General features: G+C 44.8%; 2 protein-coding genes across 2 annotated transcripts; both read right to left on the minus strand.

Annotated features, from left to right (window-relative positions):
* Nucleotides 1-702: 702 nt before the first annotated feature.
* On the minus strand, nt 703-13869 carry LOC120036285 (serine/threonine-protein phosphatase 2A 56 kDa regulatory subunit beta isoform-like; the record flags this gene model as incomplete). The annotated part of the gene is made up of 4 exons (XM_038982766.1): nt 13677-13869; nt 2414-2610; nt 1092-1193; nt 703-795 (listed from the first exon to the last, which is right to left on the minus strand). Coding segments are annotated over exons 1-4 (585 nt in total), but the record flags the coding sequence as incomplete, so codon positions are not given.
* Nucleotides 13870-20592: 6723 nt separating this feature from the next.
* Nucleotides 20593-25909, minus strand: LOC120036287 (basic leucine zipper transcriptional factor ATF-like 2). The gene is made up of 3 exons (XM_038982769.1): nt 25604-25909; nt 24882-25001; nt 20593-22211 (listed from the first exon to the last, which is right to left on the minus strand). Exons 1-3 carry the CDS (start codon nt 25712-25714, stop codon nt 21498-21500), a joined length of 945 nt encoding a protein of 314 aa, XP_038838697.1. The 5' UTR covers nt 25715-25909; the 3' UTR covers nt 20593-21497.
* Between the last annotated feature and the right edge of the window lie 198 nt (nt 25910-26107).

The raw sequence follows: 26107 nt of genomic DNA on the forward strand, positions 1-26107 counted from the left end.
TCATACCCGGCCGAACACAAACATCCCAACATAGAAAATAACACATCGACAACCCACCCCAACTCACGCCCTGACCAACTAAATAAATACAAGAAAAGAAAAAACAGGTCAGGAACGTGACAATATTGTAGATATATTGTAGACATATTGTAGACATATTGTAGACATATTGTAGATATATTGTAGATATATTGTAGATATATTGTAGATATATTGTAGACATATTGTAAGAGACAAATATATTGTAGATATATTGTAGACATATTGTATATATATATATTGTAGACATACTGTAGATATATTGTAGATATATTGTAGACATATTGTAAGAGACAAATATATTGTAGATATATTGTAGATATATTGTAGACATATTGTAAGAGACAAATATATTGTAGATATATTGTAGACATACTGTAGATATATTGTAGATATATTGTAGACATATTGTAGATATATTGTAGACATATTGTAGATATATTGTGGACATATTGTAGATATATTGTAGACATATTGTAGACATATTGTAGACATATTGTAGACATATTGTAGACATATTTTATATATATTGTAGACATACTGTAGATATATTGTATATATATTGTGGACATATTGCAGACATATTGTAACAGACAAATATATTGTTGACATACTGTAGACATATTGTAAGGGACAGACATTATGTACGAAGCAGTTTTGTACCTGTAGAACAAACTTCTGGTCGACGTAACGTTTGGCCATGGAGGGCTGGAAGTCTGGGCTCTCCAGGAAACGTAGAAAGAACTCATACACCAGCTGAGAACACACACACACACACACACACACACACACACCCACACACACACACACACACACACACACACACACACACACACACACACACACACACACACACACACACACACACACACACACACACACACACACACACACACACACACACACACACACACACAGACAGAGGTAGAGATGACGTTGTAATGCAGATACAAACAGGTTAGGCCTCTGACAGCCTGCTTCGCTTTTGTTGCTGAAAACAATGAGATTCCTGGCTACTTTGAAAACGGTGCTGTGTTTGTGTGCATGTGTACCTGTAGGTGTGGCCAGGAGGCCTCTAGAGTGGGTTCATCCTCCTCTGGGTCAAACTCTGGGTTCTCACTGGGAGGTAACGTCCTGAAGATATTCACTGAGATCTGAGGGAGGGAGGGAGGAGAAGTGGAGGAGACGATGAGGAGGAGGAGGGGGCATGCAGGAGGAAGGGAAAAGTGGGGGAAGAATAAGAGAATAGAAAAGATCCTCTTTTATAATTTAATGTTAATCCAGCTGTGTCCCAAATGGCACCATCTTCACAATATAGTCTGCTAATAGACCGGTCTCCCTCCATCTCTCTCCTCTCACCCTCTCTTCTCCTTCACACTCTCCCCTCTCTCCCTCCTCCCCTCCTCTCTCTCTCTCCTCCTCTCCTCTCTCACCCCCTCTCCTCCTCTCCTCTTCTCCTCTCTCTTCTCCCTCCCTCTCCCTTCCTCTCCTCTCTTCTATTCTCCTCTCTCTCTCCCTCCCTCCCTCCTCTCTCCTCCTCTCCTTATCTCCTCTCTCCCCCTCTCCCCTCCTCTCTCCTACTCTCCTCTCTCTCCCCCTCCCTCTCTCTCTCCTCCTCTCCTCTCTCACCCCCTCTCCTCCTCTCCTTTTCTCCTCTCTCTTCTCCCTCCCTCCCTCCACACCCTCCCTCCCTCCTCTCTCCTCCTCTCCTCATCTCCTCTCTCCCCCTCTCCCTTCCTCTCTCCTACTCTCCTCTCTCCCTCCCTCCCTCCTCTCTCCTCCTCTCCTTATCTCCTCTCTCCCCCTCTCCCCTCCTCTCTCCTACTCTCCTCTCTCTCCCCCTCCCTCTCTCTCTCCTCCTCTCCTCTCTCACCCCCTCTCCTCCTCTCCTCTTCTCCTCTCTCTTCTCCCTCCCTCCCTCCACACCCTCCCTCCCTCCTCTCTCCTCCTCTCCTCATCTCCTCTCTCCCCCTCTCCCCTCCTCTCTCCTACTCTCCTCTCTCTCCCCCTCCCCCTCTCTCTCCTCCTCTCCTCTCTCACCCCCTCTCCTCCTCTCTCTTCTCCCTCCCTCTCTTTCCCCTCTCTCCCTCCCTCTTCTCCTCTCTCTTCTCCCTCCCTCTCTCTCCCCCTCTCCCCTCCTCTCTCCTACTCTCCTCTCTCTCTCCTCCTCTCCTCTCTCACCCCCTCTCCCCCTCTCTCCCTCCCTCCTCTCTCTTCTCCCTCCCTCTCTCTCCCCCTCTCCCCTCCTCTCTCCTACTCTCCTCTCTCTCTCCTCCTCTCCTCTCTCACCTCCTCTCCCCCTCTCTCCCTCCCTCCTCTCCTCTTCTCCCTCCCTCTCTCCCTCCTCCTCTCACCCCCTCCTCTCCTCTCTCACCATCTTAATAGCCTCTGGGTAGAGTGGCTCTATCAGAACTCCTCTGCTGGTAGCAACAGACTCCACCAGCTCGTTGAGCGCAGCTCGTTTGATCTCCTTCCCCTTGAGGTCGGCCACACAGTCCAGGAAGTCAAAGAGGACGCAGCACTGCTGCAGCTTCTTACAGAACAGGTTATGGAGCTCTGCCACTGGGGCATCTGGAGGAGGGATGGAGAGACGGAAGGAGAGAGGAATGGAGAAACGGAAGGAGAGAGAGGGATGGAGAGAGGGATGGAGAGGGGTGGAGAGAGGGATGGAGAGAGAGGGATGGAGAGAGGGATGGAGAGGGATGGAGAGGGATGGAGAGAGGGATGGAGAGGGGTGGAGAAATGGAAGGAGAAAGAGGGATGGAGAGAGAGGGATGGAGAGGGATGGAGAAACGGAAGGAGAGAGAGGGATGGAGAGGGGTGGAGAAACGGAAGGAGAGAGAGGGATGGAGAGGGGTGGAGAAACGGAAGGAGAGAGAGGGATGGAGAGGGGGATGGAGAGGGGTGGAGAGAGGGATGGAGAGGGGTGGAGAAACGGAAGGAGAGAGAGGGATGGAGAGAGGGATGGAGAGGGATGGAGAGGGGGATGGAGAGGGGTGGAGAGGGGTGGAGAAACGGAAGGAGAGAGAGGGATGGAGAGGGGGATGGAGAGGGGTGGAGAAACGGAAGGAGAGAGAGGGATGGAGAGGGGGATGGAGAGGGGTGGAGAAACAGAAGGAGAGAGAGGGACACAGTCAAAACAGTTTCAACCAACAGGCTGCACTTCTTGATGACATCAAGGTAATCACAGCAAGGTAATCACAGAAAGGTAATTACAGCAAGGTAATCACAGAAAGGTAATTACAGCAAGGTAATTACAGCAAGGTAATTACAGCAAGGTAATTACAGCATCACAGAAAGGTAATCACAGAAAGGTAATTACATCAAGGTAATTACAGCAAGGTAATTACATCAAGGTAATCACATCAAGGTAATCACAGCAAGGTAATTACAGCAAGGTAATTACATCAAGGTAATCACATCAAGGTAATTACAGCAAGGTAATTACATCAAGGTAATCACATCAAGGTAATCACATCAAGGTAATCACAGCAAGGTAATTACAGCAAGGTAATCACATCAAGGTAATTACAGCAAGGTAATCACAGCAAGGTAATCACATCAAGGTAATCACAGCAAGGTAATCACATCAAGGTAATCACAGCAAGGTAATTACAGCAAGGTAATCACAGCAAGGTAATTACAGCAAGGTAATCACAGCAAGGTAATCACATCAAGGTAATTACAGCAAGGTAATTACAGCAAGGTAATCACATCAAGGTAATCACAGCAAGGTAATTACAGCAAGGTAATTACAGCAAGGTAATTACAGCAAGGTAATCACAGCAAGGTAATCACATCAAGGTAATCACATCAAGGTAATCACAGCAAGGTAATCACAGCAAGGTAATCACAGAAAGTTAATACTCATTTGTGAGAGCTAAATGTCCAAAGTCTATGTTAAAAGTTCAGTACATATTTCTCCCTCTGCACCTCTCCAACCCTCTCCTTATCCCTCTCATCTTTCCTCATCCCTCTCACCCCTCCTCACCCCTCCTTCCCTCTCACCCCTCCATCCCTCTCACCCCTCCATCCCTCTCACCCCTCCTTCCCTCTCACCCCTCCTTCCCTCTCAGAGAGACAGAGGAGAGAGAGGACAGAGATAGGTGAGAGAGAGGAGAGAGTGGGGTATATAGGGTTAAAGGATGACATCATCTCTGTTGCTCCTCCGTCTCTCGCTCTCTTTCCCCTCTCTCCCTCCATCTCTCTGGGTACCTCTCCTCCCTAACCTCCCTCCCTCCCCCTCTCTCCTTCTCTCTGTGGCTTTCTAAATGAGATGAGCAACTACTGCTCTCGTCTTTAAATAACACGGATTATGTTTTGGCTCTGTGTGTGTATGTGTGTGTGTGTGTGTGTGTGTGTGTGTGTGTGTGTGTGTGTGTGTGTGTGTGTGTGTGTGTGTGTGTGTGTGTGTGTGTGTGTGTGTGTGTGTGTGTGTGTGGGTTGTGTGACGATTAGCCGCTATATTTTAGCTGCCGACCTCCTCCTCCTCTCTCTCTCTCTCTCTCTCTCTCTCTCTCTCTCTCTCTCTCTCTCTCTCTCTCTGTCTCTCTCTCTCTGTCTCTCTCTCTCTCTGTGTCTCTGTCTCTCTCTCTCTCTCTCTCTGTCTCTCTCTCTCTGTCTCGCTCTCTGTCTAACCTCACCCACGTTGTGATGCAGTGAGAGAGAGAGAGAGAGAGAGAGAGAGAGAGAGAGCGACAGAGAGAGATAGAAGAGCGAGAGAAAAAGAGAGATAGACAAGATATAGAATGAATCAGTAACATGTTTATTTCCATCCACACAACAATGTTACTGTACTGCGGTCTCTCCTCTCTCCTCTCTCTCCTCTCTCCTCTCTCTCTCCTCTCTCCTCTCTCTTCCTCTCTCCTCTCTCCTCTCTCTTCCTCTCTCCTCTCTCCTCTCTCTCCTCTCTCCTCTCTCTCTCCTCTCTCCTCACTAGTCCTCTCTCCTCTCTCCTCTCTCTCCTCTCTCCTCTCTCTCTCCTCTCTCCTCTCCTCTCCTCTCTCTCTTCTCTCTTATCTCCCTTCCCTCTCTCCGTTCCTACACCTGTAAATATAGATTCTCTCCCTTCTTCATTTTCTTCCCTCTCTTCTTTGCTCTCATCACCTCTCTCTCCCTTTCTGTCCCTCTCCGTCACTCCCTCTCTGTCTCTCCCTCCTATCTTTCCCCCTCTTCCTCTCTCTCTCTCTTTCGCTCCCTCTCTCTCTCTGTCCTCCCCCCACCCCACATCTCTCCATATTGATCAGGAGAGGATTCTGCGTCTTATGTAACCCTATACCTCTCCAGCTGGCCTCTCCCTTACATACAAACACACACACACACACATATATTACACCAGTACACACACAGACACACAGCTATATTACACCAATACACACACAGACACACACACTATAGAGGGGTTCTAATTTAAACTGAGATAATAGATCATAGATGTCTATTGAGAGGTTCTAGTTTAAACTGAGATAATAGATCATAGATGTCTATTGAGAGGTTCTAGTTTAAACTGAGATAATAGATCATAGATGTCTATTGAGAGGTTCTAGTTTAAACTGAGATAATAGATCATAGATGTCTATTGAGAGGTTCTAGTTTAAACTGAGATAATAGATCATAGATGTCTATTGAGAGGTTCTAGTTTAAACTGAGATAATAGATCATAGATGTCTATTGAGAGGTTCTAGTTTAAACTGAGATAATAGATCATAGATGTCTATAGAGGGGTTCTAGTTTAAACTGAGATAATAGATCATAGATGTCTATTGAGAGGTTCTAGTTTAAACTGAGATAATAGATCATAGATGTCTATTGAGAGGTTCTAGTTTAAACTGAGATAATAGATCATAGATGTCTATAGAGGGGTTCTAGTTTAAACTGAGATAATAGATCATAGATGTCTATTGAGAGGTTCTAGTTTAAACTGAGATAATAGATCATAGATGTCTATAGAGAGGTTCTAGTTTAAACTGAGATAATAGATCATAGATGTCTATAGAGAGGTTCTAGTTTAAACTGAGATAATAGATCATAGATGTCTATTGAGAGGTTCTAGTTTAAACTGAGATAATAGATCATAGATGTCTATTGAGAGGTTCTAGTTTAAACTGAGATAATAGATCATAGATGTCTATAGAGAGGTTCTAGTTTAAACTGAGATAATAGATCATAGATGTCTAGAGAGAGGTTCTAGTTTAAACTGAGATAATAGATCATAGATGTCTATTGAGGGGTTCTAGAGTCTATAGGCTATAAAAGATAAATAGGCTTCTATTGTGAGATGTAGTTGACCACATAAGATCACGGCAAAGGGCTATTTCAAGAGTGTCTCACACACACACCCACACACGTGAGCACACAGACAGACACACACACCCTATCTCTGTGGTTATGATGTTTTTCAGTACATCATTAATGCCTCAGCTGTTACTGATTTTAAGGTCCCCTACTCCCCCACACCTCCCCACACCTCTCTCTCTCTCTCTCTCTGTCTTTCTCTCTCTCTGTATTTCTCTCTCTCTCTCCCTTTCTTTCTCGACCTCTATTTCTCTCTCTTTAACTATCTCTCTCTCTCTCTCCCTCTCTCTTTCTTTCTTTCACAGGACAAACTCTCTTTTCTATCTTAGGGAGCAAGGCTACACTACACTCACACACTACACTCACACACTACACTCACACACTACACTCACACACACACACTACACTCACACACACTACAGTCACACACTACACTCACACACTACACTACACTCACTACACTACACTCGCACACTACACTCACACACTACACTCACACACTACACTCACACACACACACTACACCCACACACTACACTCACACACACACACACACACTACAATCACACACTACACTCACACACACACACACCACTCTCACACACTACACTCACACTACACTCACACACTACACTCACACACACACACACTCACACACTACACTCACTCACACACTACACTCACACACACACACACTACACTCACACACACACACACACACACACACACACACACACACACACACACACACTCCACTCACACACTACACTCACAATCACACACTACACTCACACACTACACACACACTACACTCACATTACACTCACACACACACTACACTCACATGCACACACACCCCAAGTAGGTAGACTGCCTTATGCCTCTAGATTCCACCGGGTGGTCTATCTCCATAAACTGTGCCTTGTTTGTATTTCACTTATCAAACTGTACTTTCATTGTTTGCTGTATTCAGTTTGATTAGAACAGATTCAGATTTGAGTTGATTCAAAATGATTCTGATAATCAGAATGATTCTAATTAGAATTGATTCAGAGTGAAATTTGATTCAGCAAGGAATATGTGTGGATAATGTTGTAATGTTCTACATTACAGGGGAACCATATTCCCTATGTAGTGCACTACTTTCGATTAGGGTCCATAGGGCTCTGGTCAAAAGTAGTGTCCTACATAGGGAATTTTGTAGCTGCCCTCTAGCTAAATGTATTGTCTGTCTCAACTTCCTGGTTAAATACAGATCAAATACTACATCATAAAACTATGAGAGGAGGAGAGGGGAGGAGGAGAGAGGAGAGGAGGAGAGAGGAGAGAGGAGAGGAGAGGAGGAGGGGAGAGATGAGAGGAGGAGAGGGGAGAGGAGGAGAGGGGAGGAGAGAAGAGGGGAGAGGAGAGGAAGAGAGGGGAGAGGAGGGGAGGAGAGGAGGAGAGAGGAGAGGGAAGATGAAGAGAGGGGAGAGGAGGGAGGAGAATCTAGCCTGTGGGTGAAAATGTGATCTTAGCATCGTTAGCATGTTAGCTAAAGCATGGAGACCCATGACCAGAGAGGGAGGCTGATGCTGTAGCCCCAGGGGAGGATATCAAAACTGGGCAAGAGCGCAATGCTAACAGCCAGTCTGAGGGAGACGTGGAGCTCTAGAGGACGAATGTTTCTAGTACTGTATTATTCTAAATCCAATGGTATTGTTATTATAATACGGAGCCTGTAGTCACAAAGCGTCTCAGATTAGGAGACCTGATCTGAGACCAGGTTCCCTTTATTCCTATTCATTATTATCTCAAAGACAAAACTCATCCTAGATCAGCACTCCTCCCTGGGTTTTACTTATAGGGATGTTTACACTCTAAATAAATCGAGATTCTTATAATAATGATAGTTGTATGTTATTATTCTATCGTGCTTAATATGAGAACTAGAACTAGAACTAGAACTAGAACTAGAACTAGAACTACAACTACAACTAGAACTAGAATCTCCAACCGTATTCTATCGCACATGATTCTAATAGTTAACTGGTTGATAAGCTGCATCAGGCTAATTACAACTGGTGTTGGGCGAGAGTATCTCTCCATGAACAGGGTTGGAGTTAAAACCTACAAGAGGGTATCTCTCAATGGAACAGGGTTGGAATTAAAACCTACAGGAGGGTATCTCTCCAGGAACAGGGTTGGAGTTAAAACCTACAGGAAGGTCTCTCTCCAGGAACAGGGTTGGAATTAAAACCTACAGGAGGGTATCTCTCCAGGAACAGGGTTGGAGTTAAAACCTACAGGAAGGTATCTCTCCAGGAACAGGGTTGGAGTTAAAACCTACAGGAGGGTTTCTCTCCAGGAACAGGGTTGGAGTTAAAACCTACAGGAGGGTCTCTCTCCAGGAACAGGGTTGGAGTTAAAACCTACAGGAAGGTCTCTCTCCAGGAACAAGGTTGGTTAAAACCTACAGGAGGGTCTCTCTCCAGGAACAGGGTTGGAGTTAAAACCTACAGGAAGGTCTCTCTCCAGGAACAGGGTTGGAGTTAAAATCTACAGGAAGGTCTCTCTCCAGAAACAGGGTTGGTTAAAACCTACAGGAGGGTCTCTCTCCAGGAACAGGGTTGGAGTTAAAACCTACAGGAGGGTCTCTCTCCAGGAAAAGGGTTGGAGTTAAAACCTACAGGAGGGTATCTCTCCATGAACAGGGTTGGAGTTAAAACCTACAGGAGGGTATCTCTCCAGGAACAGGGTTGGAGTTAAAACCTACAGGAAGGTCTCTCTCCAGGAACAGGGTTGGAGTTAAAACCTACAGGAAGGTCTCTCTCCAGGAACAGGGTTGGAGTTAAAACCTACAGGAGGGTATCTCTCCAGGAACAGGGTTGGAGTTAAAACCTACAGGAAGGTATCTCTCCATGGAACAGAGAAGATCATTGCCTAACTTCCGCGACGCATATAAAGCCCTCTCCCGCCCTCCCTTTGGGAAATCTGACCACGACTCCATTTTGTTGCTCCCAGCCTATAGACAGAAACTAAAACAGGAAGCGCCTGCGCTCAGGTCTGTTCAACGCTGGTCCGACCAATCGGATTCCACGCTTCAAGATTGCTTCGATCACGTGGACTGGGATATAACATTGATGAATACGCTGATTCGGTGAGCGAGTTTATTAGCAAGTGCATCGGTGATGTTGTACCCACAGCGTCTATTAAAACATTCCCCAATCAGAAACCGTGGATTGATGGCAGCATTCACGCAAAACTGAAAGCACGAACCACTGCTTTTAACCAGGGCAAGGTGACTGGAAACATGACCGAATACAAACAGTGTAGCTATTCCCTCCGCAAGGCAATCAAACAAGCTAAGCGTCAGTATAGAGACAAAGTAGAGTCGCAATTCAACGGCTCAGACACGAGAGGTATGTAGCAGGGTCTACAGTCAATCACGGACTACAAAAGGAAAACCAGCCCCGTCGCAGACCACAATGTCTTGCTCCCAGGCAAATTAAACAACTTCTTTGCTCACTTTGAGGACAACACAGTGCCACTGACACAGCCCGCTACCAAAACCTGCGGGCTCTCCTTCACTGCAGCCAACGTGAGTAAAACATTTAAACGTGTTAACCCTCGCAAGGCTGCCGGCCCAGACGGCATCCTCAGCCGCGTCCTCAGAGCATGCGCAGACATTTACATTTTTACATTTACATTTTAGTCATTTAGCAGACGCTCTTATCCAGAGCGACTTACAGTAGAGTGCATACATTTTATTACATTTTTTACATACTGAGACAAGGATATCCCTACCGGCCAAACCCTCCCTAACCCGGACGACGCTATGCCAATTGTGCGTCGCCCCACGGACCTCCCGGTTGCGGCCGGCTGCGACAGAGCCTGGGCGCGAACCCAGCCCAGCCTGGGCTCGAACCTAGAGACTCTGGTGGCGCAGCTAGCACTGCGATGCAGTGCCCTAGACCACTGCGCCACCCGGGAGGTTCAGGAGACCAGCTGGCTGGTGTGTTTACGGACATATTCAATCAATCCTTATCCCAGTCTGCTGTTCCCACATGCTTCAAGAGGGCCACCATTGTTCCTGTTCCCAAGAAAGCGAAGGTAACTGAGCTAAATGACTATCGCCCCGTAGCACTCACTTCCATCATCATGAAGTGCTTTGAGAGACTAGTCAAGGACCATATCACCTCCACCCTACCTGACACCCTAGACCCACTCCAATTTGCTTACCACTCCAATAGGTCCACAGACGACGCAATCGCAATCACACTGCACACTGCCCTAACCCATCTGGACAAGAGGAATACCTATGTAAGAATGCTGTTCATCGACTACAGCTCAGCATTTAACACCATAGTACCCTCCAAACTCGTCATTAAGCTTTGAGACCCTGGGTCTCGAACCCGCCCTGTGTAACTGGGTCCTGGACTTCCTAACGGGCTGCCCCCAGGTGGTGAGGGTAGGTAACAACATCTCCACCACTCTGATCCTCAACACTGGGGCCCCACAAGGGTGCGTTCTCAGCCCTCTCCTGTACTCCCTGTTCACCCATGATTGCGTGGCCATGCACGCCTCCAACTCAATCATCAAGTTTGCAGACGACACTACAGTGGTAGGCTTGACTACCAACAACGACGAGACGGCCTACAGGGAGGAGGTGAGGGCCCTCGGAGTGTGGTGTCAGGAAAATAACCTCACACTCAATGTCAACAAAATAAAGGAGATGATCGTGGACTTCAGGAAACAGCAGAGGGAGCAGCCCCCTATCCACATCGAACGGACAGTAGTGGAGAAGGTGGAAAGTTTTAAGTTCCTCGGCGTACACATCACGGACAAACTGAAATGGTCCACCCACACAGACAGCGTGGTGAAGAAGGCGCAGCAGCGCCTCTTCAACCTCAGGAGGCTGAAGAAATTTGGCTTGTCACCAAAAACACTCACAAACTTTTACAGATGCACAATCGAGAGCATCCTGTCGGGCTGTATCATCGCCTGGTACGGCAACTGCTCCGCCCACAACCGTAAGGCTCTCCAGAGGGTAGTGAGGTCTGCACAACGCATCACCGGGGGCAAACTACCTGCCCTCCAGGACACCTACACCCCCCGATGTCACAGGAAGGCCAAAAAGATCATCAAGGACATCAACCACCCGAGCCGCTGCCTGTTCACCCCGCTATCATCCAGAAGGCGAGGTCAGTACAGGTGCATCAAAGTTGGGACCGAGAGACTGAAAAACAGCTTCTATCTCAAGGCCATCAGACTGTTAAACAGACATCACTAACATTGAGTGGCTGCTGCCAACATACTGACTCAAATCTCTAGCCACTTAATAATAAAAAATTGGATGTAATAAATGTATCACTAGCCACTTTAAACAATGCCACTTTATATAATGTTTACATACCCTACATTACTCATTTCATTTGTATATACTGTACTCTATACCATCTACTGCATCTTGCCTATGCCGTTCGGCCATCGCTCATTCATATATTTTTATGTACATATTCTTATTCCTTCCTTTACACTTGTGTGTATAAGGTAGTTGTTGTGAAATTGTTAGGTTAGATTACTTGTTAGATATTATTGCACTGTCGGAACTAGAAGCCCAAGCATTTCGCTACACTCGCATTAACATCTGCTAACCATGTGTATGTGACAAATAAAATTTGATTTGATTTGAGTTAAAACCTACAGGAGGGTCTCTCTCCAGGAACAGGGTTGGAGTTAAAACCTACAGGAAGGTATCTCTCCAGGAACAGGGTTGGAATTAAAACCTACAGGAGGGTCTCTCTCCAGGGTCAGGGTTGGAGTTAAAACCTACAGGAGGGTCTCTCTCCAGGAACAGGGTTGGAGTTAAAACCTACAGGAGGGTATCTCTCCAGGAACAGGGTTGGAGTTAAAACCTACAGGAGGGTATCTCTCCAGGAACAGGGTTGGAGTTAAAACCTACAGGAGGGTTGGAGTTAAAACCTACAGGAGGGTCTCTCTCCAGGAACAGGGTTGGAGTTAAAACCTACAGGAGGGTATCTCTCCAGGAACAGGGTTGGAATTAAAACCTACAGGAGGGTCTCTCTCCAGGGTCAGGGTTGGAGTTAAAACCTACAGGAGGGTCTCTCTCCAGGGTCAGGGTTGGAGTTAAAACCTACAGGAGGGTCTCTCTCCAGGAACAGGGTTGGAGTTAAAACCTACAGGAGGGTATCTCTCCAGGAACAGGGTTGGAGTTAAAACCTACAGGAGGGTTTCTCTCCAGGAACAGGGTTGGAGTTAAAACCTACAGGAGGGTTGGAGTTAAAACCTACAGGAGGGTTGGAGTTAAAACCTACAGGAGGGTTGGAGTTAAAACCTACAGGAGGGTCTCTCTCCAGGAACAGGGTTGGAGTTAAAACCTACAGGAGGGTATCTCTCCAGGAACAGGGTTGGAGTTAAAACCTACAGGAAGGTATCTCTCCAGGAACAGGGTTGGAGTTAAAACCTACAGGAGGGTCTCTCTCCAGGAACAGGGCTGGAGTTAAAACCTACAGGAGGGTTTCTCTCCAGGAACAGGGTTGGAGTTAAAACCTACAGGAGGGTATCTCTCCAGGAACAGGGTTGGAGTTAAAACCTACAGGAGGGTATCTCTCCAGGAACAGGGTTGGTTAAAACCTACAGGAGGGTATCTCTCCATGAACAGGGTTGGAGTTAAAACCTACAGGAAGGTATCTCTCCATGAACAGGGTTGGAGTTAAAACCTACAGGAGGGTATCTCTCCAGGAACAGGGTTGGAGTTAAAACCTACAGGAAGGTATCTCTCCAGGAACAGGGTTGGAGTTAAAACCTACAGGAGGGTTTCTCTCCAGGAACAGGGTTGGAGTTAAAACCTACAGGAGGGTATCTCTCCAGGAACAGGGTTGGAGTTAAAACCTACAGGAAGGTATCTCTCCGGGAACAGGGTTGGAGTTAAAACCTACAGGAAGGTATCTCTCCAGGAACAGGGTTGGAGAGTACACTCTTAGAATAAATGGTTCCAAAAGGGTTCTTTGGCTGTCCCCATAGGAGACCCATTTTTGGTTCTAGGTACAACTCTTTTTAGTTCCAGGTAGAACCCATTTGGGGTCCATGTAGAGCCCTGTGTGGAAAGGGTTCTACGTGGAATACAAAAAGGGTACTACCTAGAACCAAAATGTTTTTTTTCAAAGGGTTCGCCAATGGGGACAGCTGATGAGCCCTTTTAGGTTGTAGATAGCACCTTTTTCTCTTAGAGTACATAGAATAAGACAAGACATAGATCAAATACGACTTAAAATAGTAGCCTCCTACAACAGGCCTAAACAGAATAGACCTTGACGAGGAGGTAGGACTATACAACCCACCTTTGAGTAGCGGCAGCGGCGTCAGCTCGACCTGGGAGCTCTGGTAGCGGAACTGGGACGAGGAGTGGGAGCGCCTCTGCCGGGCTCTGCGCATCGACCGCCGGGGAAACCCATCTACCTTCTCCGCTGACGGGACCGAGAACCCGGTGGTCGGGGAGGAAGGGCTGGTCGGGGGTAGTTTAGTCGTCTCCATCGTTGCCGTGCTGTGTTAGCGAGCGGCCCGGTGTGTGTGCCAAGTGTGTGTTTGTGTGTGTGTGTGTGTGTGTGTGTGTGTGTGTGTGTGTGTGTGTGTGTGTGTGTGTGTGTGTGTGTGTGTGTGTGTGTGTGTGTGTGTGCGTGTGCGTGTGCGTGTGTGTGTGTGTGACCAGATGCACCGATGATATGATAGTGAAGGAGAGGTGTACAGGATGGAGGCGAAAAACTTTTTTTTATCCCTTATAGAGCCAATACGTAATTTAAAAAAAATCTAAATGGATAATCTGGGAATAGAACATAGGGCGAGGAATTAGATCGAGGAGGGAGGAATGAGGGAGGGATAGAGACGGAGCGCTGCAGTCCAGAGATGGATGGATGGAAGGTTAGAGGACAGGAGGGTAAAATAAATAGGCTGTGTGTGTGTTCTGCTGTTGCTTGAAGTTCAATTCGTTTCGCACCTTGTGACTGCCTGCCTGCTGCCTATACCGTCTCAATACAGCCGAGGGAGGAAAAAAACGTTGCTCCAGTCCTTTTTGAAATAACGAAACATATTTTTTACACAGACAAAGATAAACGCATTGATCTAACGGAAATGATCCGTGTATCTATTGAGAGACAGGAAGAAGCACGTGGATTATTTAGGTTACAACTGTGAGGGTTGCTTTGCCGTATTGGCGTCATCAGCCTGTCATCGGCCTAAATTTGGTATTTATTTATATATTTCTGTCATGGATATAGCCTAGCCTATAGCCTATGGATCCTTACATAAAGCACATCACACAGAGAAAGCAGGACTACCAGAGGTGATTGGAATCATTCCATTCAAGAAAACGTCAACAACATGAATCCATAAAATTAGTCGTTTGATTGGTCCGTCCACATCAATGAATAATAAATCATTAATTGATTAGGTCATAACAGACTCGTATCATAAAATCGTCGATCTGATTCCGCTTCTATAACGCATCACTGTTCCCCGGTTCCGTGAACGGTTCCGTTATTCGGTAACCCGCCTGGCCCTGCCGTTTCAGACCGAACAGGGCTCCGCGCAGGGCGGGGATGGAGATGGGGTGCTCGAACGTGCCGACATGTGCGGTTCTTCAGGTAGGCCGCTGCAACACCGAATCCCTGCTCACCGTTAAAAACACCTCCAAAACCTTCGCAGTGCCGGTTGGTCACAGATGCGTTAGGTATATTCCCGTTTTTTTCTGTCTGCAAGTCGCGTCTCCTCTCTCCTAGATTCGGTAAGGGAAGCGGTCTCTCTCTCTCCCCTCCCTGCTGTATCCTCGTCTCTCTTCTGTCTCCGCTGCACTTAGGTGGTGCAAGGAGAGAGAGACACACTGCGGATGACGCTCTTCTCGCCACAGCGAATTATTTAATTATTTCCGTTATATTTATGTAGACTTACCCCCTTTTTTTACGCCATGGACGGACGGTGGCGCGCTTGTCTTGAGCTAGTCGGTGGATGCGTTATGACACGACGGGCGCATACGCTCTTTCACTCCCCCATCTTAACGCGTTTATCCTTTTATCCGACCTCCTCTCCGCTCCTTCTGTTCCTCTAGCTAAGATACACCCACCGATTGTTCACCACTGCCTGTCTTTCCTCCTTCTCACCCCCTTTCCTCCCTTCCTTCCCTCCCCTCTGCGCGTGTCTACCGTGTCTCACAGACGAGGTAAACACTTTCCGCTATTGATTCTAGCCTCGCTCACGTTCTCGTGCCTGGTGTCCACACGCGCTTTGTTTGTGAAGGAATCATCTGTATCAACCCGATTAGTAGCCGTTACCGTTCATTACCAGTGCTCGGTGTCTCTCCGGTGGTGTGGTAATGTTTCCTCTCTCCCTCTCAGTTGAATTCAATTCAATTCAAACGGCTTTATTGGCATGGGAAACATGTGTTAACATTGCCAAAGCAATGAAATAGATCATAAACAAAGGGTGAAATAAACAATAAAAAATGAACAGTAAACATTACACTCGCAGAAGTTCCAAAAGAATAAAGACATTTCAAAGATCATATTATGTATATATATACAGTGTTGTAACGATGTGCAAATAGTAAAAGTACAAAAGGGAAAATAAATAAACATAAATATAAATATGGGTTGTGTTTCTGCTTCACTGGTTGCCCTTTTCTTGTGGCAGTTTGCACCTCATTCATAGCCGGTCTTCTCTCAATAGCAAGGCTATGCTCACTGAGTTTGTACATAGTCAAAGCTTTCCTTAAGTTTGGGTCAGTCACAGGGGTTAGGTATTCTGCCACTGTGTATTCTCTGTTTAGGGCCAAATAGCATTCTAGTTTGCTCTTTTTGTATTTGTAAGTTCATTCCAATGTATCAAGTAATTATCTTTTTGTTTTCTCATGATTTGGTTGGGTTTAATTGTGTTTCTGTCCTGGGGCTCTGTGGGGTCTGTTTGTGTTTGTGAACAGAGCCCCAGGACCAGCTTGCTTAGTTGACTCTTCTCCAGGTTAATCTCTCTGTAGGTGATGGCTTTGTTATGGAAGGTTTGGGAATCACTTCCTTTTAGGTGGTTGTAGAATTTAACGTCTCTTTTCTGGATTTTGATAATTAGCGGGGTATCGGCCTAATTCTGCTCTGCATGCATTATTTGCTGTTTCACATTGTACACAGAGGATATTTTTGCAGAATTCTGCATGCATAGTCTCAATTTGGTGTTTGTCCCATTTTGTGAATTCTTGGTTGGTGAGCGGATCCCAGACCTCACAACCATAAAGGGCAATGGGTTCTATAACTGATTGAAGTATTTTTAGCCAGATCCTAATTGGTAAGTTGAATTTTATGTTCCTTTTGATGGCATAGAAGGCCATTCTTGCCATCAAAAGTCTCTCAGATCGTTCACAGCTTTGTGGAAGTTACCTGTGGCGCTGATGTTTAGGCCGAGGTATGTATAGTTTTTTGTGTGCTCTAGAGCAACGGTGTCTAGATGGAATTTGTATTTGTGGTCCTGGCGACTGGACCTTTTCTGGAACACCATTATTTTTGTCTTACTGTCAGGGCCCAGGTCTGACAGAATCTGTGCAGAAGATCTAGGTGCTGCTGTAGGCCCTCCTTGGTTGGGGACAGAAGCACCAGATCATTAGCGAACAGTAGATATTTGACATGGTGGCGAGCTCGCAGATGGCGGTTGTCTCAACCATCGCGAGATGGGTGTGTTCATTTCAGGCGAGTTGTAATCAATGGCTATATACCAACAATGTACAGTGGGGCAAAAAAGTATTTAGTCAGCCACCAATTGTGCAAGTTCTCCCACTTAAAAAGATGAGAGAGGCCTGTAATTTTCATCATAGGTACACTTCAACTATGACAGACAAAATGAGGGAAAAAAATCCAGAAAATCACATTATAGGATTTTTAATGAATTTATTTGCAAATTATGGTGGAAAATAAGTATTTGGTCACCTACAAACAAGCAAGATTTCTGGCTCTCACAGACCTGTAACTTCTTCTTTAAGAGGCTCCTCTGTCCTCCACTCGTTACCTGTATTAATGGCACCTGTTTGAACTTGTTATCAGTATAAAAGACAACTGTCCACAACCTCAAACAGTCACACTCCAAACTCCACTATGGCCAAGACCAAAGAGCTGTCAAAGGACACCAGAAACAAAATTGTAGACCTGCACCAGGCTGGGAAGACTGAATCTGCAATAGGTAAGCAGCTTGGTTTGAAGAAATCAACTGTGGGAGCAATTATTAGGAAATGGAAGACATACAAGACCACTGATAATCTCCCTCGATCTGGGGCTCCACGCAAGATCTCACCCCGTGGGGTCAAAATGATCACAAGAACGGTGAGCAAAAATCCCAGAACCACACGGGGGGACCCAGTGAATGACCTGCAGAGAGCTGGGACCAAAGTAACAAAGCCTACCATCAGCAAGGGCATTGAAGATGAAACGTGGCTGGGTCTTTCAGCATGACAATGATCCCAAACACACCGCCCGGGCAACGAAGGAGTGGCTTCGTAAGAAGCATTTCAAGGTCCTGGAGTGGCCTAGCCAGTCTCCAGATCTCAACCCCATAGAAAATCTTTGGAGGGAGTTGAAAGTCCGTGTTGCCCAGCAACAGCCCCAAACCATCACTGCTCTAGAGGAGATCTGCATGGAGGAATGGGCCAAAATACCAGCAACAGTGTGTGAAAACCTTGTGAAGGCTTACAGAAAAGGTTTGACCTCTGTCATTGCCAACAAAGGGTATATAACAAAGTATTGAGATAAACTTTTGTTATTGACCAAATAGTTATTTTCCACCATAATTTGCTAATAAATTCATTAAAAATCCTACAATGGGATTTTCTGGATTTTTTTTCTCATTTTGTCTGTCATAGTTGAAGTGTACCTATGATGAAAATTACAGGCCTCTCTCATCTTTTTAAGTGGGAGAACTTGCACAATTGGTGGCTGACTAAATACTTTTTTGCCCCACTGTATATACACTAGATGACTGTTAGGGGCCGCTGTGTTGAAGTCACCTCATAGTACAAAATGATTTAGAATCTATAATACATTTATTAATGTCTACATTCATTGTTGTCACATTTATTCTATTACAGACACCTTAATTCATACAGTTAAATTATATTATGTGAGATAAACAAACAGTTAAATTACATTATGTGAGATAAACAAACAGTTAAATTACATTATGTGAGATAAACATACAACTATATATATATATATACATTTGAATTCAGAAGTTTACATACACCTTAGCCAAATACATTTAAACTCAGTTTTTCACAATTCCTGACAATTAATCCTAATAAAAATTCCCTGTCTTAGGTCAGTTAGGATCACCACTTTATTTTAAGAATGTGAAATGTCAGAATAATAGCAGAGAGAATTATTTACTTCAGCTTTTATTTCTTTCATCACATTCCCAGTGGGTCAGAAGTTTACATACACTCAATTAGTATTTGGTAGCATTGCCTTTAAATTGTTTAACTTGGGTCAAACGTTTCGGGTAACCTTCCACAAGCTTCCCACAATAAGTTGGGTGAATTTTGGCCCATTCCTCCTGACAGAGCTGGTGTAACTGAGTCAGGTGTGTAGGCCTCCTTGCTCACACACGATTTTTCAGTTCTGCCCACAAATGTTCTATAGGATTGAGATCAGGGCTTTGTGATGGCCAGTCCAATACCTTGACTTTGTTGTCCTTAAGCCATTTTCCCACAACTTTGGAAGTATGCTTGGGGTCATTGTGCATTTGGAAGACCCATTTGCGACCAAGCTTTAACTTCCTGACTGACGTCTTGAGATGTTGCTTCAATGTATCCACATAATTTTCTTTCCTCATGATTCCATCTATTTTGTGAAGTGCACCAGCCCCTCCTGCAGCAAAGCACCCCCACAACATGATGCTGCCACTCCCGTGCTTCACGGTTGGGATGGTGTTCTTCGACTTGCAAGCCTCCCCCTTTTTCCTCCAAACATAACAATGGTCATTATGGCCAAACAGTTCTATTTTTGTTTTATCAGACCAGAGGACAATTCTCCAAAAAGTAGGATCTTTGTCCACATGTGCAGTTGAAAACTGTAGTCTGGCTTTTATATGGCGGTTTAGGAACAGTGGCTTCTTCCTTGCTGAGCGGCCTTTCAGGTTATGTCGATATAGGACTCGTTTTACTGTGGATATAGATACTTTTGTACCTGTTTCCTCCAGCATCTTCACAAGGTCCTTTGCTGTTGTTCTGGGATTGATTTACACTTTTCGCACCAAACTAAGTTCAGCTCTAGGAGACAGAACGCGTCTCCTTCCTGAGCGGTATGACGGCTGTTTGGTCCCATGGTGTTTATACTTGCGTACTATTGTTTGTACAGATGAACGTGGTACCTTCAGGCGTTTGGAAATTGTTCCCAAGGATGAACCAGACTTGTGGAGGTCTACAATTTTTTTTCTGAGGTCTTGGCTGATTTCATTTGATTTTCCCATGATGTCAAGCAAAGAGGCACAGGGTTTGAAGGTAGGCCTTGAAATACATCCACAGGTACACCTCCAATTGACTCAAATGATGTCAATTAGCCTATCAGAAGCTTCTAAAGCCATGACATCATTTTCTAGAATTTTCCAAGCTGTTTAAAGGCACAGTCAATTTAATCTATGTAAACTTCTGACCCAGTGGACCTGTGATACAGTGAATTATAAGTGAAATAATCTGTCTGTAAACAATTGTTGGGAAAATTACTTGTGTCATGCACAAAGTAGATGTCCTAACCGACTTGCCAAAACTATAATTTGATAACAAGAAATTTGTGGAGTGGTTGAAAATGAGTTTTAATGACTCCAACTTAAGTGTATGTAAACTTCCGACTTCAACTGTATATATAAAAAACAATGGGTACATATTGAATATGTCCACGTTCATCCCCAGAATCTTTTCACGTGTCTATTTTCTGAAAATAGCTGTGCAGCAACGCCCCCCATCCAAACTGCCAGAGCTTGAGAGGATCTGCTGAGAAGAATGGGAGAAACTCCCCAAATACAGGTGTGCCAAGCTTGTAGCCTCATACCCAAGAAGACTCCAGGCTGTAATCGCTGCCAAAGGTGCTTCAACAAAGTACTGAGTAAATGGTCTGAATGCTTATGTAAATGTGATATTTCAGTTTTTTATTTGTAATAAAAAAATCATTTCTAAAAACCTCTTTTTGCTTTGTCATTATGGGTTATTGTGTGTAGATTGATGAGTAAAAAATACAATTTAGTCCATTTTAGAATAAGGCTGTAACGTAACAAAATGTGGAGAAGGTCAAGGGGTCTGAATACCTTCTGAAGGCACTGCTATGCCCAAGGTGCATTGAATCTGTTCTGGCTGGTGGTGGCTCAACGTCCTATTTAAGACACTTTATGTTGGAGTTTCCCTTATTTTGGCAGTTACCTGTATATCCTATGTTTAAACCTAAATCTGAGGTATTTTGAATATAGACGTAGTTTATATCTTATGAGATGTGGTTTTCCAAATACAGTCATATGCTATTCGTTTTGTCTATAGCCTGTTCATACATTTGCAGCTTAAAAAAATAAAATGGAAAGTCCATTTGAATTGTTGATTTTATACACAAATAAATTAACTCAATATGTGAGGTTCTAATGAAGAGTTTAAAAGCTTATACCAATCAATCAATCAATTATTCCACTCTCAAAGAAGTTCATCACCGACCAATGATCAGGGCCAATAGGCTGTTATGACCAATGAACAGGGCCAATAGGCTGTTATGACCAATGAACAGGGCCGGTTATTCAAAAACACAAACAGTAAATCAACATAACAGCTACAGAATTCCTCACAAGATGTGAACAACCATTACATGTGCTTGGTATATACATGTACCAAACACCAGAGTCCATAAACTTTAAGTGTCTTTCTGTTCTTCTCTACAGAAACCTAAATTAGTCTTTCATAGGGTGCCAGGAATCTTACCCCACGAAAGACACATCATCACAGACGTTGGCTGTAGATCACCTGGTGGTTGTCTGCCGATGGACAGTGGAGATTCAACATGGAGATTCGTCAGGAAATTGCCAGAAAATCAGTAGTGATGTTCTGTGGTCAGAGGCGATAACCACCGGCTGATTTCAACCATTCGCCAAACAGTGTGATCGGTCCATTAGAACTCGCCCCAGGTGGGTGATGGAAGGTCGCAGAGCCAATCAGGACTGTCCAGGATGTCGGAGAGGGAAAATTCTATTGGGGGTTCAATGGCTGGGGTAGACAAGTTCAGAGGGTACAGGGTCAAAGGGTAGGAGTTGGATGACAGAGTAGGGGCAGGGATAGTTGGAGGGGCAAGATTAGTTATTGGGGTTGTTGGATGGGCAAGATTATTTATTGGGGTAGTTAGAGGGGAAATATTAGCTATTGGGGTAATTAGAGAGCCACAAAGATTGTTTGGGGCAATCAGAGAGGCAATATTAGATATTGGGGAATATAGAGTGGAAAGCAAAGGGTAGGGGTTAGTCACATGGGCAGTTGAAGGAACAGTGACGAGAGTGGAGAGTGGTAAAGAGGCAGGGGCAGGTAAACAAGCCCTCTGCCCTCCAGTTACTGGGGTAAGAAGAGAGCCCGGGGTAGTTTGAGGGGACACAGCGGGTGCCGGGGTAGTTTGAGGGGACACAGCGGGTGCCGGGATAGTCACAGGGGCAATAGATGACGCGGAGGGGGACAGGATCTGGCAGCAGGGGGCATTGGCGGGTATAGAGGAGGGCCGGAGGGTGCAGAGAGGTTCATGTTGCTCCAGCGTGGCTGTGTAGAGCCGGAACTCTCTTTTCAGACCAGCAATCTCCTTCGCTAGAGCTAAGTTAGCACTTTCCGCGGTCTGTAGCTCCTAGAGAGAGAGAGAGAGATATGTTGGTTAGCATTGCTATTATTAGCAATACTAATATGCAAACACACACACACACACACAAACCAACAGTGAGCTACAAAAGTGGCATTTCTTATTATTGTTTAGGCTCTGTACTCCAACACGTTGGATGTTAAATGATACCATGACAACGAGGTTAAAGTGCAGACTGTCATCTTTAATTTGAGGATGTTTTCATCCTTATCGTGTGAACCGTTTAGAAATGAATTCACTTTTTGGACATAGTCCATCCATTTTAGGGACCAAAAGTATTGAGACAAATGAATGGTAAATAATGAATAATTATGAGTGACAAAGTTAGACACAAATATCATACCTCTCCCCAAAAAATGCTAACCTCCTCTGTTATTGTAATGGTGAGAGGTTAGCATGTGTCTTGGGGGTATGATATTTGTGCGTCTGTAACTTTCTCACTCATAATTATTCACGATTCATTCAGGATTATCAGTAATCATGGTAGCATTCACATTAATGTAGACGTGTTTAGAAACATATTCTTATTTACAATAAAAGTGACTCTAAAATGACACAATACATTATTTACCATTCATTTCTATTGGGCACAAAATAATCTGAAACACAACCAAAACAAACAGCAAATGCATCCAACAAATTTGTAGAGTCACAAGCTTGATGTAGTCAATACGTGCTATGAATATGGGACCAAATACTGAACTTTTGACTACTTTAATACACAAGTGAATTTGTCTCAACACTTTTTGTCCCCTAAAATGGGGGGACTATGTACAAAAAGTGCTGTAATTTCTAAACTCTTCACCTGATATGAAAATAACCTCAAATTAAAGCTGACAGTCTGCACTTTAACCTCGTAGTCATTGTATCATTTAAAATCCAAAGTACTGGAGTATAGAGCCAAAACAATAATGAATTTTTAAAAATGGTCACTGTCCCAGTACTTCTGGAGCTCACTCTATTCCACTGGGGGAACATCCTGTTCTTAGACAGAGTAATTGTGGTTTGAAGAGAGAGAAAGTGAAAGTTGGTTCTGATTCTAGGACAGAGGTTAGGGATAGCCTGCAGAATTTCTTAACTAAATGGCCCAATAAAAATGTGTGTGTCTGACTGTCGGTGTTGGGGAAGCTCCTCTATAGTTCACCAAGCTACCAAGCTACTTTCACACTGGAAGAAGTAAAGCTACATGTTGGTAGTGTGTAGTTCCAGGAGTTAGCTACACCGCTACATGGTAAAACAGTAGTGTGTAGTTCCAGGAGTTAGCTACACCGCTACATGGTAAAACAGTAGTGTGTAGTTCCAGGAGTTAGCTGCACCGCTACATGGTAAAACAGTAGTGTGTAGTTCCAGTAGTTAGCTACACCGCTACATGGTAAAACAGTAGTGTGTAGTTCCAGGAGTTAGCTACACCGCTACATGGTAAAACAGTAGTGTGTAGTTCCAGTAGTTAGCTGCACCGCTACATGGTAAAACAGTAGTGTGTAGTTCCAGTAGTTAGCTGCACCGCTACATGGTAAAACAGTAGTGTGTAGTTCCAGTAGTTAGCTGCACCGCTACATGGTAAAACAGTAGTGTGTAGTTCCAGGAGTTAGCTGCACCGCTACATGGTAAAACAGTAGTGTGTAGTTCCAGTAGTTAGCTGCACCGCTACCTGGTAAAACAGTAGTGTGTAGTTCCAGTAGTTAGCTACACCGCTACATGGTAAAACAGTAGTGCGTAGTTCCAGGAGTTAGCTACACCGCTACATGGTAAAACAGTAGTGTGTAGTTCCAGGAGTTAGCTACACCGCTACACAGCTATATGGTGGTGGTGTGAGTGTCGTAAATAAAGTTGCCACCCTATTCCCTATGTAGTGTACTATGAGGAAGGGGGAGGGGGAGTGAGGGAGGGAGGGAGGGGTGAGAGAGGCAGGGAGGGGTGAGAGAGGGAGGAGAGAGGTAGGGAGGGGTGAGTGGGGGAGGAGAGAGACAGGGAGGGTTTCTCTTTAGAGCAAGGGTTTCCCAGAAATGCTCTGCCCGACTGCACAGGCAGATTGCATCACACACACACACCATAGTTATAGATCCCTGACCCTCTCTGTGAGTAACCAGCCTTACTATATACCACATGCATGAGAGTACACACAGGAGGAAGTGAACAATGGGAAGGTGGGAGGTAGGGGGAGAGAGTCAGAGAGAGAGACAGAGAGACAGAGAAAGAGAGAGAGACAGAGGCCGAGAGAGATAAAGAGAGAGAGATAAGAGACAGAGAGAGATAAAGAGAGAGAGATAAAGAGAAACAGATAAAGAGAGACCGAGAGAGATAAAGAGATATACATAATATGACAATTGAAATGTCTTCATTCTTTTGGAACTTTTGAAAGTGTAATGTTTACTGTTCATTTTATATTTAACTTTTGTTTATTATCTATTTCACTTGCTTTGGCAATGTAAACATATGTTTCCCATGCCAATAAAGACCTTAAATTTAAATAGAAATGAGAGAGAGAGAGTTGAGGATGAAAGAGAGAAACTGAAAATATACAAGAAAAGTTAAGAAGTGAGAGAGAAAGCAAAAGGGAGAGGAAAAGAGAGTAAGAGACAACAAAGAACATGAGAGAAAGAGAGGATAAATGTAAAGGAGAGAAATCTGGGTTAAAGATAAAGGAGCCAGACTGACCTGGTGGAGAATGTCTGCTCTCTCCGTCTGTTTTTTCCTGCTCTTCCTGGCAGCGTCTCTGTTCTTCACTCTTCTTTTACCTCTCCGGTCCACACTCACTCCTTTCTGTCCTCCTCTCTCCTGGAAATAAAATGTTTGATCAACTCAGTAACATACAGGTTATAATACACCTTAATAAAAATAAAACTGTGATATTTATCCGCTGATCTGGCCACCTGTACGCCCAGGTGATCTATAACTAGTGATCTGACCACCTGTACGCCCAGGTGATCTATAACTAGTGATCTGACCACCTGTATGCCCAGGTGATCTATAACTAGTGATCTGACCACCTGTACGCCCATGTGATCTATAACTAGTGATCTGACCACCTGTACGCCCAGGTGATCTATAACTAGTGATCTGACCACCTGTACGCCCAGGTGATCTATAACTAGTGATCTGACCACCTGTACGCCCAGGTTATAACCACTTTGGGTCATGGAGAGCTACAAGGTGTGCTGCAAATGTCTTAATGCTGGGCTGGAACAAAACCCTGCACATCATATAGGAACACTGGTTGCTGTTTTATAGTCTACTACAGATGCAGAATGGAGAAAGTATTACACCAGCATCACAAACAATTTGATCATCATTTCATTATCTTAATACTTATACTAGACAATAAGTGATTCATTATGCAGTGACTTGCTATTAATATCTCAATAAACAGTGTAACTTACCGATTCAGATGGGCTTGGGCAGTCCTCGCCGGAGAAAGACGTGCCGCTGCCTTCTGATCGCGAGTCGACGAAGGATGCCACCAGCGGCATATCTGTTAGTAAAGGTCCCATATGGTGCAACGTTAACCGCAGCAGCAAATAAAGGGAACGTTTCTAAACGGCCACAGACAAAGATGTATGCATTTCCTTTTCAAGACTGGATATGGGGGCTACGGTATTCCTATGATCTTCTCAACTTGTTGTAAAATCCTACAGCGCCTCCTTGGATAAATGGGCAGGATATTGGCTGTCAGTTTCCCTGCAGACGTCTCTTTACGCTTGTATTGCAGAAGCTATTGCTTTCACTCTTATAATGTTTGTAGAAACCGCCCACCTGTTTGTACAGTAGGGCAGTACTTTAAGGACGGGAAGAGAGGGGAGGGGGGCTAGGGTCTTGTGCTTTCAGTTTCAGTTTATTCTAAATGGCATGGTTGCAAAGTAACAGGCGGAAGTTGATCAACGGGC

This window comes from Salvelinus namaycush, unplaced genomic scaffold, assembly GCF_016432855.1.
Source record: "Salvelinus namaycush isolate Seneca unplaced genomic scaffold, SaNama_1.0 Scaffold1288, whole genome shotgun sequence".
NCBI classification, from domain to species: Eukaryota; Metazoa; Chordata; class Actinopteri; order Salmoniformes; family Salmonidae; genus Salvelinus; species Salvelinus namaycush.

Bases quoted from the DNA above. Each gene is read 5' to 3' on its own strand.
- LOC120036287 (XM_038982769.1), bottom strand. From the start codon at position 25,714: ATGGGACCTTTACTAACAGATATGCCGCTGGTGGCATCCTTCGTCGAC. The intron at 25,002-25,603 runs GTAAGTTACACT...TTTTATTTCCAG, and splicing joins GCCCAAGCCCATCTGAATCG to GAGAGAGGAGGACAGAAAGG. The intron at 22,212-24,881 runs GTCAGTCTGGCT...CTCTCTCTCTAG, and splicing joins GAGCAGACATTCTCCACCAG to GAGCTACAGACCGCGGAAAG.